We start from the raw sequence: 17722 nt of genomic DNA on the forward strand, positions 1-17722 counted from the left end.
GAGGCTGATTATGAAGTAATAGCTTCCCCCAGAGAAGTGGTGCAGTCACCATCCCTGGAGGTATTTACAATACATGTAGATGTGGTATTTAGGGATATGGTTTAGTGGTGGACTTGGCAGTGTGCTAGGTTAGCAGGTGGCCTTGGTGATCTTAAAGGTCTTTTCTGATAGCAGTGCTAATTGCTATTTTTTTTCCTTCTTTTGCCTGAGAAGTCTTCAGCCATGGAAATTGCATAGTCACCAGATTAATTTCCTGGGATAAATCACAAGTTCATGCAATTTTTGGTTGCTTGATGACTTAACAGGAAACTTTGTTCCCTTTTTAATAATGAAATAATAAGAATGATAAGAAAGAAGTGTGGGAAACTGCACAGGCTGGAGAATCACATAGGTGACACCTCCTACCCTTGACCCTCAGACCCATTTATAATAAGCTGCTGCCACTCTCGCAGATCACCTTCTCCTCACAAGATGCTATTTCAGCAGCTTTTTGTGGACACTCAATTCAAACTGAGTAGTGGGGGGGAAGAGAGGAAGAAGCAGGAGGCGTTGCGACATCGCTTTCACGAGATGCAGCATGCAATGCTTATGCCTTTCAGAGGCCTTTTCTCCAGGCAGCCCCATGGGCGAGTTTATCCTCCCTTGGAGAAGCAGCAAGCTTGAAGAGCAGCCTGCTTTTCTCTTCTGAATCACTGATGCGTGTACTGTTTCTGAAATGGAGTCCTTGGCCACAGAGCTCCTTTCATTGCCTTATTTCACCCACCTTGCTCTGTGTGTGTGCTTTGAATGTTTGCCACCTCCTGTGCCTCGGTGGGGTTTTGGGGATTATACGACCGCATTGTTATCAACTGTTTTGTTGTTCTGGGAGGAGGTCATTGCATATTCAGCCCGACTGGTTCCGTTCTCTTCTTTTCTCATTGGTTTCCTTGGGTGATCCCAGGTTTGGTGATTTATAGGAAGGGTGGGGGAAGAAGAAAGGACAGAGATAAACATTATCTTTGTCAACACAGATTGAAAGCAAGGGTGTGTAAGGTGCATCATAATGCTGAACTTTTCCTTTCTATTTTCCCTTTTAAAACACAGGTCAAACCAGCAGCTGTACTTTTTTCAAGCCCCATGATTCACCTGGGAGATGAAGGGTCTGGTCCTAAGCCCTGTTGATGGGCTGTCGGTCTCCTCATTCTAGCCTGTGTATAGATACAAGTGTGTATGTTGCACGAGACAAAGGCTGCTGGAAGGAGAGCCCTACACCATGACCTTCACCCCTAGAATGGAGGCTTGGGTGCTGGGTCAGGCTCTGCCTTGGGGCAGTCCTAGGCCTTTCTCCTCAAAGTGCAGTATCATTCAAACTGGTATAACCAGTCGTGTCCACTGAGGACCCAACTCATTCACCAGTCAACGTAAACCCACCATGTTTGGTCACTAGCAGAGGATTCATCTGAACATCGTAGGTATGTATACCTGTGGTGACCACTCCAGACTACCTTCACAGTCAATGGAGAGAAACAGGTACTTTAAAAAGACAGTTCACAACAGCTCAGTGTGGATACCCAAAATAAGTCAGATGCTTTGTGCCCAAGGCATTCATGTTTCTCTGCATTGCCTATGAAGAAAGGCTACTTTACTAGACCAGAAACAGATATCCATGTTCTAGGTTTCTGAGTCAGTGACTGAAACATGGTGTCTCCTGTGATCTACCAGTCCCTGAGCACCAACCACTGAAGCATTCCCTTTTTATTTTGTTTAGTGGCCAGTGGCACCATTTGATAACAGAGACCAGGACTGCCAATGCTAATTGTGAGGGAATTCAGCAAATGCTCAGCAAGCGCAGAAATCTAACAAGCATCTGCACATCATGGAACAAAATCCTCTTATTTGGGGTTTTAAAGTGACTCTGTGAAGTAAGACCTGAGCTCAAGTCCTGTGACAGCTCATGTAACATCATGTGTTTTCCCCCAACTTCTTTCCTCAAAAACAGTGTGACCTTTATATACAACTGAAGCTGTACACGCAGTAGGAGAGAAAAAACCTTGTGTTGTCCACATGGATATTTCAGACATTAGTTCTTTGAGATTAAGGTGCTTCTAAGGGGATAAAGAGGACCAGACAAACTAATGTAACACAACAGTCAGTCTGTGCTATTGTTCTTTACATGGTTTAACAAAACAAACAACAATTAATAAAAAATTAAATAGTTAAGGACATTACATTTCAGGAAAGTGTTAGTGAAAGATTTATGAAGAATAATTACAGGAAAATAACTTTGTTTTGCTTGTAATCTCAAAGAAAATACTTGTGACTGTGATACGCCACACTTAACTGGTAAGAGTTAAGGCTTGTTAATATTAGCTACAATTCCAGAATGGAAATGGAAGGAAAGGGGACACTAAGAGCCTTACTGAACCCTTTTTTTATCCATTAACATGCTGTGCCTGTCTCTAACTGACACAAGCTTTTATAGCTCTGTCTTTCATGACACTGTAAAGCACCATCCACACTGTCTCATCCCTGACAAGAAGAATGGAGAATCTGACAGCAATACTTCTCTTATTTTCTTCCTGGTAGGAAAAATGGTGTGGCTGTCTTGAAACTTCTTTGCTGCTTTCAAAAATGCCTTTTTTTTTTTCTTCTTTTTTTTCTAACTCCCCACCCCACTACAGCTCCAACTCTTACAATTAGTTCTATGAATGGTCAAAAAATGAAGACATTTTGGTCAGTTCTAATTGCTAGCTATTTTTCTCCTATTCACCCCTTCTTTCTTTTGCTCTATGTTTTTCTGCATCTCTCCAGTTCCATGTTTTTTCCCTATGTAGACTTCCTCTTTCTTCATGTTAAAAAATGTCTTCCTCTGATTTTTACCTACATTTTTCTACATTTCAAGACTGACTTCTTCAGTTCTCTTGAAACTCTTTCCTTTCCTTCCCCTTTTTTTTTGCCTCAGTTTCTCTTCCCAAGAGCCAGTTTGCTCTATGCCCTCCCCAGGCTGGTCTCCCAGCACAGACCTTGGGAGGTTCGGAGACTCTCCTTTGATGGTGAGACCTCTCTGGAAACACTGCTGGAGAGGTTCCTAGTGATACTACACCACTGGTACCAGCATGCATTAGAGGTGTATTTTTTTCAGAGCCTGCAAATAGTGGAACCGGGTTCTGCTTCTGCTGATCAGCTGCTCAAGGTTGGTGCTAGCAAACAGAGCAGCTGCTTTCTTGGGTCTCAATTGAAATGGTTATTTGACATATTTATTTATGTATTTCTGGCAGAGACAAAAATTCAGGCTTGGACAATGCCCTGTTTTAACTGTTTCAATCAATTTGTTTCCAGACATGTCAGGCATGGATTTGGGGTCAAACTGGCCTCGGTTACACCATTTAAATGACTGGCTTGACAGACTTGTATGCACTTGTCACAGTGCTTAAAATTGATCTATGTATTTAGAGATGGAAAGATATTTTGGCCTGCTGCAATTTTTCAACAGCCCTTTTACATTAGGGCACTGTGTGTCACAAGCTCTTTTTTACTTCAGTTTCATCCACTGTTGAGATCCAAGCGTGTGGTTTTTCCTCTTACACACCAAAGGAAGCACTTTTATCCTATTTTCTGCCTGATAAACTAGATTATGCATGGGCTTCCTATGTGTAATACTCCCAGCCCCCTTTCAGTTGAGATGCTGTGGCCCTGTATTTATGCACTTCCATAACAACAATTAATAAAAAATTAAATAGTTAAGGACATTACATTTCAGGAAAGTGTTAGTGAAAGATTTATGAAGAATAATTACAGGAAAATAACTTTGTTTTGCTTGTAATCTCAAAGAAAATACTTGTGACTGTGATACGCCACACTTAACTGGTAAGAGTTAAGGCTTGTTAATATTAGCTACAATTCCAGAATGGAAATGGAAGGAAAGGGGACACTAAGAGCCTTACTGAACCCTTTTTTTATCCATTAACATGCTGTGCCTGTCTCTAACTGACACAAGCTTTTATAGCTCTGTCTTTCATGACACTGTAAAGCACCATCCACACTGTCTCATCCCTGACAAGAAGAATGGAGAATCTGACAGCAATACTTCTCTTATTTTCTTCCTGGTAGGAAAAATGGTGTGGCTGTCTTGAAACTTCTTTGCTGCTTTCAAAAATGCCTTTTTTTTTTTCTTCTTTTTTTTCTAACTCCCCACCCCACTACAGCTCCAACTCTTACAATTAGTTCTATGAATGGTCAAAAAATGAAGACATTTTGGTCAGTTCTAATTGCTAGCTATTTTTCTCCTATTCACCCCTTCTTTCTTTTGCTCTATGTTTTTCTGCATCTCTCCAGTTCCATGTTCTTTCCCCATGTAGACTTCCTCTTTCTTCATGTTAAAAAATGTCTTCCTCTGATTTTTACCTACATTTTTCTACATTTCAAGACTGACTTCTTCAGTTCTCTTGAAACTCTTTCCTTTCCTTCCCCTTTTTTTTTGCCTCAGTTTCTCTTCCCAAGAGCCAGTTTGCTCTATGCCCTCCCCAGGCTGGTCTCCCAGCACAGACCTTGGGAGGTTCGGAGACTCTCCTTTGATGGTGAGACCTCTCTGGAAACACTGCTGGAGAGGTTCCTAGTGATACTACACCACTGGTACCAGCATGCATTAGAGGTGTATTTTTTTCAGAGCCTGCAAATAGTGGAACCGGGTTCTGCTTCTGCTGATCAGCTGCTCAAGGTTGGTGCTAGCAAACAGAGCAGCTGCTTTCTTGGGTCTCAATTGAAATGGTTATTTGACATATTTATTTATGTATTTCTGGCAGAGACAAAAATTCAGGCTTGGACAATGCCCTGTTTTAACTGTTTCAATCAATTTGTTTCCAGACATGTCAGGCATGGATTTGGGGTCAAACTGGCCTCGGTTACACCATTTAAATGACTGGCTTGACAGACTTGTATGCACTTGTCACAGTGCTTAAAATTGATCTATGTATTTAGAGATGGAAAGATATTTTGGCCTGCTGCAATTTTTCAACAGCCCTTTTACATTAGGGCACTGTGTGTCACAAGCTCTTTTTTACTTCAGTTTCATCCACTGTTGAGATCCAAGCGTGTGGTTTTTCCTCTTACACACCAAAGGAAGCACTTTTATCCTATTTTCTGCCTGATAAACTAGATTATGCATGGGCTTCCTATGTGTAATACTCCCAGCCCCCTTTCAGTTGAGATGCTGTGGCCCTGTATTTATGCACTTCCATTCCAGAGTTGCTCTTCATTGCTGCAAGCGATATTTCAAGTTAGTGATGGAATGAGTAGCAAACTGTTCATATCTGTGACATACTCACTTGGTTGCAGGTGAAACAGGCTGTTTGCTAACAAGTGATTTGCATTGCTTTACAGTATGATTTGGTACACTTTATGCTTTGATGTTTAGCAAACAGTGGTGCACTCATCAAGCCAAACATCTGCAAATGAAAGGTACATGCAACTCTGTACAGCGAAGTACACGCCTGAAACGATGCATCAGGGTCCGTACTGACCTCTCCACCATGCATGCATTAATTTGCATGAGTCCTAAAATAAGAAAGCATCAAACAGCCATTTAACAATGTATTTCATGTGTCAAGCTTAAATTTCAGATGAGGTTCTGATCACATTAAAAATCTTATTTTTCAAAGAAATTCCTATTTGGCTCAATGGTCACATCCAAAGGGTAGTGGTCAATGGCTCTAAGTCCACATGGAAAACAGTGACAAGTGGTGTCCCTCAGGGGTCAGTGCTGGGCCCAGTGTTGTTTAATATCTTCATTAACCATATAGACGGTGGCACTGGGAGCACCCTCAGCAAGTTTGCTGATAACACCAAGCTGGGTGGTGTGGTCGACATGCCAGAGGGATGTGATGCCATCCAGAGGGACCCGGACAAGCTAGAGAAGTGGGCCCAGGTGAACCTCATGAGGTTCAACAAGGCCAAGTGCAGGGTCCTGCACCTGGGATGAAGTAACCCCAGATATGAATACAGGCTGGGGGAGGTCACACCTGAGAGCAGCCCTCTGGAAAAGGACTAGTGGACCAAAAGCTGGACATGAGCCACCAATGTGCAGTTGCAACCCAGAAGGCCAACTCCATCCTGGGCTGTATCAAAAGAAATGTGTCCAGCAGATCAAGAGAGGTGATTCTGCCCCTCTACTCTGCCCTGGTGTGACCTCACCTAGAACACCGTGCCCAGCTCTGGTGCCCCCAGCACAAGAAAGATGTGGACCTGCTGGAATGTGTCCAGAGAAGGGCCACAAAAATGACCTGAGGGCTGGAGCAGCTCTCTGATGAGGGCAGGCTGAGGGGGTTGGGGTTGTTCAGCCTGAAGTAGAGAAGGCTCTGGAGGGACCTCACAGTGGCCTTCCAGTACCTGAAGGGGGCCCACAGGAAAGCTGGGGAGGAGCTTTTTACAGGGACCTGCAGTGAGAGGACAAGGGGTAATGGTTTTAAACTGAAAGAAAATCCACACACTAATACTCTTCAAGGTGCTTTGTGCTTGGAAAGGATGAGAGTTAAGAATAAAACCTCATTTTGTAAGACAAGCCTGAGCATTGCAAACCTGTTTTTTACTGCCTATGTCCAATATCAATCACACACACAGAATCACACACACAGAATTACCAAGGCTGGAAAAGACCTTTAAGATCATCAAGTCCAGCCTAGGACCTAACACTACCACACAGGCTAGACAATGGCACTAAGTGCCACATCCAGTCTTTCCCTGAACACATCCAGGAATGGTGCTCTTCTCCCAGCTTGTAGCACTGCTTGGGGTTATCATGGCCAAAGTGCAGGACCCTGCACTTGGTCTCTGTGGAGTGCCAGTGCACCACAGTGGGCACCTGGGAAGGCTGGACCCCAGGGAAACCCAGCCAAGACAGGAGAGGTGACCTGGGACTGGCAGCAGAAAAATGAAGGGATCTTAAATTCCCCTTCTTCTTGGGATCGCATAACTGACTCAGCACTGCCAGGAGATGCCTGCCTCCACTTGGGATTTGCTGGCCTGGAGCATCCACTTAGGCAAACACTTATCCTGCTTCTTACAAAACAGGAATGGAATGCCATTCTTCTTTCAAAATGCAGTTAGAGGAGGAAAGGTACTTTGCCCTCCCTGCTGTGTGTTGTTGAAGGAGATGCCCAGTGCTCAGAAGACCATGGTGCAACTCCAGTCTGTCCTGAGCATTTGTACAAAATTGTAAATTGTGGTTAGAAAACACCTACAAAAATATATATTTTAAAAAAAAATCATTGTATGGGGATATATACCCACTGATAGAAGATTTTACCAACAATGAAAGCTGCGAGGCATCTCTGTACTGCCTCTGCATGGCTGTACCTCTGCCAATGGGCAGGGTATCTATGCCAAAAATCCTTTTTAGTTCTCCTTGTGAAGGTGCTTTGAGTAATACATAAAGAACTTGCCTCTCTTCTCAAGGCAGTTTCACCTCGAGGTGGCTCCTACCATGACCAAGGAAGTTACCAAGCTCTGTGGGTGGCTCCACTTTCGCATGTCCCAGCAGAGGGCTGTGCCATGGGGGAAGATAAGAAGCCAGGGAGCTGCCCTCTGGGCCAGCATCCCTGCAGCTTGCCCACCCTCCTGTGCTGGCACAGGCCCCCTGGGTCACCCTGTGCCTGCCCACCCCTGGGGCAAAGCAGCAGAAGGGGAGCGTTCAACCAGAGAGCTGGAGATGTAGTGCTTATTCGTGCAATGACTTCAAAGCTCTTCTCCACACCCATGAATATTTCATTAGCCATCAACACATAAAAATTAATGATTTTCAATAAAATTGGGTCTTATATGACACACCCATTTGCTTCACAGGATTGGTCTGCCCTGATGTGCCCCCAACGCACTGCAGAAATATCCAAGCTACCTATATACCAGCAAAGATCCAACTGCAGCAGCATCTTCCTGGGTTACACAAGTTGTCCAAGAAACAGAGTAAGTATCTGGTAAGTATACTTTCACTCAGCTTCATCTCCTGAGCTAGGATGCTAGCAGTACCTGTAGCATCTATATTTAGAGCTCCTGGCTAGGCTTCACTGCTGAGAGCCCAGACATTATGATGTGTGGGCTACAGTCACACTTCAAAAACATCCTTATTTAGCAGCTACAAGATAGGAAAGGAAGAATACATTTTGTGACTTTAATCAATTACTAAACCATCTCTTCAAATAGCCTGGATGTTTATAAGATCATAAAGAACATGAATGGAGGCTGCTTACACCTCAGTACTGGGGGTGTTCATCAAACAGCCCTTTGCTTCATGCTGGCCATCAGTCATCAGAGGTGCATCAGTTCCTGCAATAGCAACTGGTGGGCAAAGCAAACTTAGCTTTCTAAGACTGGTTTGTGAACAGGACCCCTGATAGAGGGGCTCAGTGCACTGACAGCAGTTGCTTTCTGGGACACAGCCATTGAATTGGTGTGCAGTTGCCCACCACAAGCCTTGCCTGATGCCTCACCTGGGCTGGCCAGCCTGGTGTTATGGCCCAGATGCACGGTGCTCATGTTAAAGTCACATTCTGACTTCTCCCTTTGGTTGTTTCAAAAGGGACCAAAAAAATTCACTCTGGATATTTTTTATTTGATTGTGTAAAGTCAGAAATCAAAGAAGAAACCCTGATGATGAGAATTCTCTTAAACCTTAGTTTTTCAAATATTAAATTAGTTAACAGCCATATGTGAATGATCTATCTCTCCAGAAAACAAGCAGCATACTATTAATTGCTTTTAGGAAGAGGTTCTGGCTCACCTCCCACGTGCAAAGCAAATGTTTTACAGTTATAATACAAAGCAGCTCCATCTGGACAACTTTCAGCAATACACTCACTACTGCTCAATGTTTGTTGAGGACCAATATTCAATATTCTCAATCTCCCAAGGCTTTTACATGTATTCCCCAAATTTCCATCTCCAGTTTGGTAAGTTAGGAAGTCCAGCATCTAAAAGACAAACAGTTTTACCCCAGTTTTTATCACTTATTATCCCAATGGTGATGTTTTTGACTTACTCTTCCAAACTAAAAATTCTTCTAGGTAGCCTGGATGACATTACTTGCAACACTTGGAAGGATATATAGTATACTTAGTTTCTTTCAGTTTTGAACATTTGATGGAGGTCTTCCTCATGCTGTGTTGCCCTTTTGCTTCTTATGAAAAAAAAATAAGTCTTTTGCGAATAAGAAAAGGCTGTTCTTTACCTAGAGACCTTTGACTACTTCAGTGTTAGCCAAATAAAACTTGTGCTCAGCTGACAAATAAGATTTGCAAAAGAAAGCAAGCATGCAATTTTTAACATCTTGAGACCTTTTCTGTCTGTCTGCCATGTGGAGAAGGGGAGATCTGTGCAAGTGCACAGAGCTAGGACCATTAGGCAAAGGGGAAAGACTTTAACAGAACTGCAAGTCATGTTGCAGCAATAGGCTTTGATCTAACCCCAAGATACCATCTCCTAAAGAGAGTTTCTTCTTTTTTGGCTGTTCACATGAATGTTTTCAAGCCTGCAATTTATGGCTCATTCAGCTGTCCCTCACAGCCATTTTTAGCTGACCAGTTTCTGGAGTATATTTAATCAAGCCCTGCAGGCATGTGGGCGATCTATGTTTTGGGGTGGTTCCATCTCCCCTGTGAGCGTGAAATTCCCCTCACTGTGCACAGATTGAGGATCTAGCCTTTGCTGAGTGCTTCTCAGGGGAAAAAAAAAAATATAAAATCTTTACAGAGCAGCTCTGCAACCATTCACAGGCACTTAGAGGTTCCCTGAGCTGGTGCACTCAGGCTGGAAAATGTGGTGGGCAGATCTCTTTCTGCAGAAGTGCATCTATCCCAGACTGCTGAAGTCACTCAGGGTATATTTGAAGGGAGGAGGACTTGGCTTGTTCAGATTGCAAGTAATTGCAGTAGATTGTTGAGCCACACGTGAAATTTAAGAAGTGGAGTTTAGCCTTCATTTATTTTCAGCAGTGCAAAGTCAGAGTAATTCCACAGATTTAGCTGGGCTTGAGGAGGATTTGTTCTGATGTTACAGAGGAAAAACTGTCCCTGGGAGACTAAGGTGATGCAATCACATTTCCCACTAGGTCTTCAATTAAGCTCACTTCACAATTATGCTCCTACACAAAACTGATCTTAAGGAAGAGAAGCAGCTTTATTAGGATACCAGACTATTCACTGACATAATTGATAAAAGTACTTTCAGTGACCTCTCACATTACAACCCATTCTTTGCATTCCCTGTAATGATCTTCAAAAGGTTTTATTGACAGGTGGGATATTACAGCTGATGTTATCCATCAGGTATTCTCAGTGGGGAATACATTGCTGATATGTTTTGATGACAACAGGAAAAAAATAATGGGCCTAATGTAAAAAAATGAGCTCATGTTGCTAGCCTTCCAGCACGGCCAAAAGCCACTAAATGAAGAAAACCAAAAGAACCCCTAGAAAGACACTACACGCATGGAATGAAGACACCTTGCTTTGAACAAAGCCAATACATGCCAGGAGGATGACTGTGGCCAGGGCCGTGGCTCACAGTGCCTGTTGGGGATGATCTGTGTACACTCCTGCTCCTCAAAGGCCTGTCCTGCCACAGAACACTGTTGGCAGCCTTGGTACGTTCATGGAGCTCAGTTCATAGCACACCCTGCTCTGCTAAGCAGTGCAGAAACAGCCTGCAATTGTCAGTATATATGTAGCACCAGGATTATATATAACTATTGCATTGGGAATGATCTGCCCTAGCAAGTCTATAATGTACAGAGAGCAGGCAGCTCAGATTTCTTGCCTCATTTCTTACAGAACACAATAAACAAGCCTGAACAACCCAGTCTAAGAAAAGAAAGAGGGGGTTGGATTGGTCTCGGTGAACACCAGAGAAGGAAAAAGGCATTTGAAAGGAAAAAATGGGAAGGCACCATGGGTAAATTTAAGCTGGAGATGCAAAGAAGGTTCTTTTACTCTCAGTTTGAACTGGGACTGCTGGAGGAAGGAGTAGGGAGAGAGGGAAAACTACACAGCTTCAAGAGAGAGGCTGGTATGTTTGTGAAAAGGTTCAAATGCTACAGTGCCCACAATGTCAGGGACAGACAGGGTAACCCAAGGGTCTTGTTCCAGTCCTGTGTTACTAAGATGTCTAGGCTGCTCCTCTGAAGTATCAAAAAAGGAAGACTGACAACTGCAGGGAACTGAAACCATCAATGCATCAGGAGGAATACTTTCACTGAACTTCAGGTGCAGCCCCAGTTTCGATCAAGGCAAGTAGGTGCTCTGCTATGGCACCTGGTTCTAGGTGATGACTAGGAACAGGCAACAGCTAATAATGAAGGCTGTACACTCACTTACTTTGTTTTCCCTCATTTAATGCAGGTCAGAAGAGGGAAGAGAGCAGGTCTTCTTGGAGCCCTCCTGTGAATATTCTCCAGAGTAGTGCAGACTGGATGTATCATGGCAGCAGCTGCATTATGCTGGTGTCTCAATAAAATCGAAGTCATGGAGCTTGTGTAATGCTGGACAAAAATCTAAGGCTGCCCCTGAACCAGACTGTGCACACTCCCTGGGCTTTTCTGCCCACAAGCTGAACACACATGCAAATTTGATCCGTCATTTCTGCACACATCTGTGACAGCTCTCCATGACCCACACAAAACTGAGACACCAGTGTTCTCACAGGTGCTGGGATGAAGGCAACAAACACTCCTCTGCTCATTTGCCACTCAGTAATACAAAAACACCAGTCAAAGGTTAAATAGATCTTTCTCTTAGTGGCATAAAGTCCTTCTGGAATAGACTGAACAATACCTCTTATTATTCAATACCTTCTATCTTCAAAGTGCTTAACAAACACTAACTAGGAAATCTGGAGAAACATGCTTTTCATGTTCCCAGCTGTACCAACCCTCATCCATACCTTGCCTTTTTTAAATACAGACAACACATCTAAACATCTACCTTGAACAAGACATGACAACTACCTAACTGCTTCTGCTCAGTTACAGTGAGGTCAGTAGAAGACTATAAATAAACTGTTATTTAGCTGGATTCCCAATTAGAAATTTTCCTTACAAGAAGATACCTGTATTGGAGGGGAAGTGGAGGAGGGAAAGGTGCAGGAATCCCCTGCCATGGTGGGCTGTTGGTGCTGCATGCTCTGGGTCAGGGTGGGCATCAGTACTGGAAAAACATGCAATTGGAATAAGGTGGCAGAGAGAGAAGTTGAGCAAGGGCTGCTCTTCACTGCTCTTCTGGCACATCTGAAGGACAATATGTCTCTCACCAGCCAAGAGACTGTAGGTACTGCCATTTCAAGCACTGGACTTTTCTATCCCCAGAACAAAGTTGATCTTCTGTGCTACTTTGTGCTCAGATTTTTTGCTGAATGTAGGTGACTACCTTGCTATTTGATCCCTTGCAAATACAAGTCCAACTGATGGACTTGATTCATACAGAAGAACAAAGCTACTGCTATTTCACAGAATAATTTAAAGAGAATGTCACAAAATTATTTAAATAGTAATTATTAATTTCTGTGTGGATGAACCAAAACTCTCTGCAATTTTCTATTATAAAAATGTCTTTAGTAGAAGAGTGTCTGCATTACAAATAAATGGAAGGAAAATTAAAATTTCTGAAAAATGAATTGACTTTTGCAGCTGTATAGATCACTTTGCATGTGAGGCAATCTGTCTCTGCCACCAACTGGAGTCAGACCACTGATTTCCAAGCACCCGCTTCTGACTTTCTCCACTCACAAAGAACAGTCTGCAGAGCCAGGCCCTGCTTTTTGCAGCATAAATGCAAACTCACTGTATGTGGACTGCACAGACTAGTCCCAGCCTTCCTATGCTTCAGGGGTGCACTGGGGCAAGTCCATAAAAGGCAGAGCAACCAGCCAGTCCTGCACACCTTGAAGTCTATGCAAAGATTTGTGCAGTTTGGGAGCTGTTGGGCTTAAGACAATTGTAACTGGGGACAATTCCTGAGGAAGGATTCGAGTTCAGCTACTATCCACATTGGCTTCCAAGGGCTCAGAGCAACCAAAAGGAAGAGACAGGTTAGCTTGCAGTTCCTGTTGCTGGGAAGTACTGATGCCTTTCATGCCACTGTCTCAAAAAAGCAGACATCAGAGAAGGCACCATTTCTCTATCTGAGACCTCTTTTCAAAGGCCAGAATGAGGAATGACCCTGTTTTCCCAATCTTGCCTTACACACAGCAGAGATCATACCCTTTAGACCAGATACCTGGTTAATGCTTCACTCTGTCACCTGTCATTAGGTTGGGGAATGGATGCTGTGATGCTCATCTCCCCAAATGCCCTCTGATGTGGCTATTTAGCCAACTCTCTGAGACATACAAAGCGGGAGCATCATTCACCAGCCCAGACATACTGGAGAGGGTAGCCCTGTGCCTGCCAATGAAGGGGACACCAGAGTCAGAATGAGGTAAGCATGTGACAGAGCAGGACCACCCTGGCAGATGCCATTTTCTCCCCATCCCCCTAGCTCTGCCCACGCTGACCTATTGCATGTCTTGCCTTTGCAGCAAGGCTCTCCCGAGCGGGGAGCTGGGCGCTGCTTAGCAACCTGGGAGCATTATAAATATTTAGCAGTTAAGTATGGGGAGTGCAGAGAAGGAAGGGTAGAGGTAGCAGAAATCACAGAATCGCAGTCTGGTTTGAGTTGGAAGGGACCTTAAAGACCGTCTAGTTCCAACCCAGATCGTGCCCAGGGGCTTGTGGGTAGCTGCAGGCTATGGATGTGTGCCCAAGCAGCACTGCAGCTCTGCTCCTGGGCAACCCACCCTGCACCCTTTGTGCCCCAGGCAGTGGGGCTGCATGGCAGCAAACAGCACAGCAAGGCAGAGGTTACTGTGACCCCCCCTTCAGAGTAGCAGGGACCCCTGAAACCAGCTGTTGGGAACAAGCACCCTTGAGCCTTCCTTTACCAACATCTGCTCTCAGCTAGGGCATGGAAAAGCTAAGACCTTGTTTGGATACCAAGTTCTAACTAATTAGACAAAGGTGTGAAACTAATGCACATAAATTACAGTGTGAAATAATGCTGCTGTGGTCAGATGCCTCATTACCTCTGGCTGAGACTCCTTGCACAGGAGGAAGCACATCCGAGTGCAGCTCCTGCCATTCCCCAAGCTCTGCCCTTCCCCAGGGTCCCTGCACACAGACATACAGGGTAGAGTCAAGTACCAAAATCAAAGTCAGCAGAAGCTACAGATTAGGGTAGCCAAGGGTGGCCCCAAACCAAGATTGCTGGCCAGAAGCATGCCAAAAGGCCAGGCAGGAAGGGGGTATCTTCTGCCTGGTCAAATCTGGGGAAAAAACAGGGGTGATGCAGCAACCAAAGCTCTGTGGAAAAGAGAGCAGAGACGGGAAAAAGGGGAGAGACTGGAGGACAATGGGGCATGCACATGAGACTGAGAGGTGTGCTGAGCATCTTCAAGGTGGTCACATGCCTGTGATGGGCTGGGGATCAGCTGATGCTTAGCTGCTCCACAATCAGGGCTGGCTTCTTCTCACCTCAACATAGAGCATAGTGAGTTCAGGCACAGCCTGCCTGGAGCAGCATGGGGCATCTGTGGGAACTGTTTGGGCATTGCCACAGTTCTCTAGCTTTCTTGTTCTAACTTTTGGGTTTTAAAGCTCCTGCAAGTCTGCTGGGTCTGCTGAACTCTCAGGGAGCTGCAGCTGTTCAGCCACTAGAGAAATAAGACTTTACTTCTTTTACTCCATATGCACTGTAAATCCCTTACAGAAAGGGAAAGGGGGTAATAAAGGCACCCAGCTGCTTCCTACGGAATTCTCATTGTGCAGAGGGAATTCCTGGGTAATACAGACCTACAGTAATGGATCTACACTCCCACCCCACTATCATGGGTACAATTTCCTCTGAGTCATAAGAAAGATTGTCTCAGGCATGCCAAGGTGCTGCTGCTGGGTTCTTGTTACAAGCACAGCCCTAGGCTCAGACGACCCAGATAATCAAGGCAAAAACTTTCTTCAGGTGTCCTTGCATACTGTTACAGGAACATCTCAGCCACAGTTGTGGCTTTTCAACAGCAGGGTCAGCCACGTTTCAGCTTGCAAAAACTATGACTGGCTTAAAAATTAATTTCTGAGACAACTTTAGTTCTTTGCCTTGTAGGATTCTGAATATGTAAGTGTCTTGAGTTTAAAGTCAGTTTTCAGACTAGCAGGTGAAGAGAACCCTGATCTCCTATTTAGTCAGATTGCTTCAGAAGTTATTACTTCAGGAAAAAATGTAATATAAAACTCATGGAGAGCCTGGCAGCTCTCCTGCATGTTTCAAAGATCTAGTATCCACTTATATCTTCCAATTGTGCTGGGGTAAATCATGAATATTTCAACCAAAAAAATTAGACCATTACATTCTGGCATGAGCCTTTAAAATCCACCCACGGCTATTCCAGAGTTGCACTAAGGCAGAAACTGTACAATACTTGAATCTAGTGCAAGACTTCTGCCCACTCCATGTGGTATCCTCATCTGCAGCAGAACACAGAAAAATGGAAAGTTTGTTTCTGGTCACAGTAAAAAGTGATTTGATCACAGTCCAGAATGCTCTGCCATGGATCACAAATTAGGAGTGAACAAATGAAAACTAATCCACAGGAGAGAATACTGTGAAGCAGTTGGACCACCTGATTTATGCTAAAGACTAAAGCATGGTTTTCAACGTTTCTGGTTATGAGAAACAGTGGGACACTTTTTCCATTTACGACAGCAAACTTTCTCCCTAGCAGAATGTGACTTTGGTATGTCTTAAAAGAGACAGAGAAATCCTGCCCTGTAATAGCTTTGCAAACATGTAGTGCTTATAAAAATCTAAGACTGACAGCATTAAAGAGCAATTCCTTCTGCTTATCTGACCAACATGTACTGCAGAGGCAACAGCAAAGCAAGCTGTTCTGCACAGCACTGCCCATGGGGCTTGGCTCAGCCATCTCTCCAAAGTGAGAGATTTTACTCATCAGCCCTTTACTCACTTTACTTACCAGCCCTTGATCTGTCAAAGAAACTGGTAACAAGTATCGCAGAATCACAGGATCCAAGAATGTTAGGGGTTGGAAGGGTCCTCCAAAAATCATTGAGTTCAACCCCTGTGCCAGAGCAGGACCAAAAAAAACTAGGGCAGATCACTCAGAAAGGCATCCAGACAGGTCTTGAATGTCTCCAGAGGAGACTCCACAACCTCTCTGTGGAGCCTGTTCCAATGCTCTGTCACTCTCACAGTAAAGAAGTTCTTCCTCATGTTGAGGTGGAACTCCTGTGCTCAAGTTTGAATCCATTGTCCCTTGTCCTATCACAGGCCACAAGTGAAAAGAGACTGCAATACTATTGTTATTCTACTTCAAAAATCAGGCCAACCCTTTTTTGTCTTGATGCATGCATGAAACATTGGGCAGTGGCAATGTTAGCCCCCCATCCAAAGTCCCCAGTCTCTGGCATCTCCAGTGAGCTTGGGTCAAGTTGTAAAGCTGTTCGACAGCTCATTTCATACATACTATGCTGGAAACTGGTGCACAGCCAACACCCAGGCTTCAGTATTATTTGGAAGAATAGCTGGTTTTCCTTGTACTAGCACTTGGTTTTCATAAAGCAAAGTTCTGCTTAATTTAATAAATAGTGATAGCTTCGAAAGAAGACAAGAAAACCAACAAGAACTCAGAAAGATTGTGAACTCTCCACCTGTGGAGATAGTCAACACCCAGCTGTTCTATCTGACTCTGTTAGAAGAACAGTTTGGACTAGATGATCTCAAGCTGTCCCTTCAAACCTCAACCATTCTGTGATTCTATCAATTAATTTCTTTATTATTAAAAAATAGCACCTCCTGCAGAAAGACTGATTGCTCAGGGTATTTAAATTGTCATTAGTTGATCATCTGCAACCTCATTCCAAGGATGGGAGTAAACTCACCACTGGGAGATGACTAGGCATAGAGGCTAAGCAACATATGGGGACACTGGGCTTTAGTTAGGGGTGGCAAAAGACCTGGACAGTGGTGCTCAGCAGTAGATGCCAATCCTTTTGTTGTTAATAATCAATATTCAGACAATGGCAAAGATAATCAGGCTACAGTGGGACTGTCTTTTCCTTGCTTTTTCAAAAATTTGAATGTTGTCTTTTTCCAGCTGTCCTCAGTGACATCCCCAGGTCTTCCTGAAGATCGTATCTGCTTTTGAATGGTTCTTCTCAGGATTTGACTGCTTTTGCAGTGCACAACTGATTTGACACCAGGGAATTGCATCACAGACACAACTCTGTCACAACAGAACTTCTCTTAATGTGTTCCCCACTCAAACACTTCTTTTTAACCCAGCTTTTCCACTAACTTCCTCACTTTATTGTCTGAGTAATTACTGTTCTTGCAGCCATCTGCTGAGAATTAAGGTACCACTTCAGTACAAAACCTTCTAATGTGTCAGGGAAAACAGAACAGATTAACAATCTCAGTGCACCGTGACCTGTCTGCCATCAGCCATGCCATGAATCTCCTCTTCAAAGTGATTAAGGAAGTCAGGTCACTGTTTTGTTTTCCCTCCCCACATGGAAAAGCACAGTTTTGTTACAATTAATAAAGATTTTGGACTAGATCGTGCTCACCCTTAGTGCTTCTCACAGGACATGGCTGTGTGGAGGACTACACAGTCCTCGTTCTTTTGGGGAATGAATGGTACAAAATGGGCTGGG

General features: G+C 44.0%; 1 protein-coding gene across 1 annotated transcript in view; it reads right to left on the reverse strand.

Moving 5' to 3' along the window:
- Positions 1-825: 825 nt before the first annotated feature.
- PRIMA1 (proline rich membrane anchor 1) overlaps positions 826-17722 on the reverse strand; it is a 70930-nt gene continuing 54033 nt past the window's right edge. The window contains exon 4 of the mRNA XM_010003760.1: positions 826-925. Coding sequence (XP_010002062.1) covers positions 826-925 — 100 coding nt within the window. The remainder of the gene's footprint in view (positions 926-17722) is intronic.

This window comes from Chaetura pelagica, unplaced genomic scaffold (assembly GCF_000747805.2).
Source record: "Chaetura pelagica isolate M959 unplaced genomic scaffold, ChaPel_1.0 scaffold48, whole genome shotgun sequence".
Lineage (NCBI taxonomy): Eukaryota > Metazoa > Chordata > Aves > Apodiformes > Apodidae > Chaetura > Chaetura pelagica.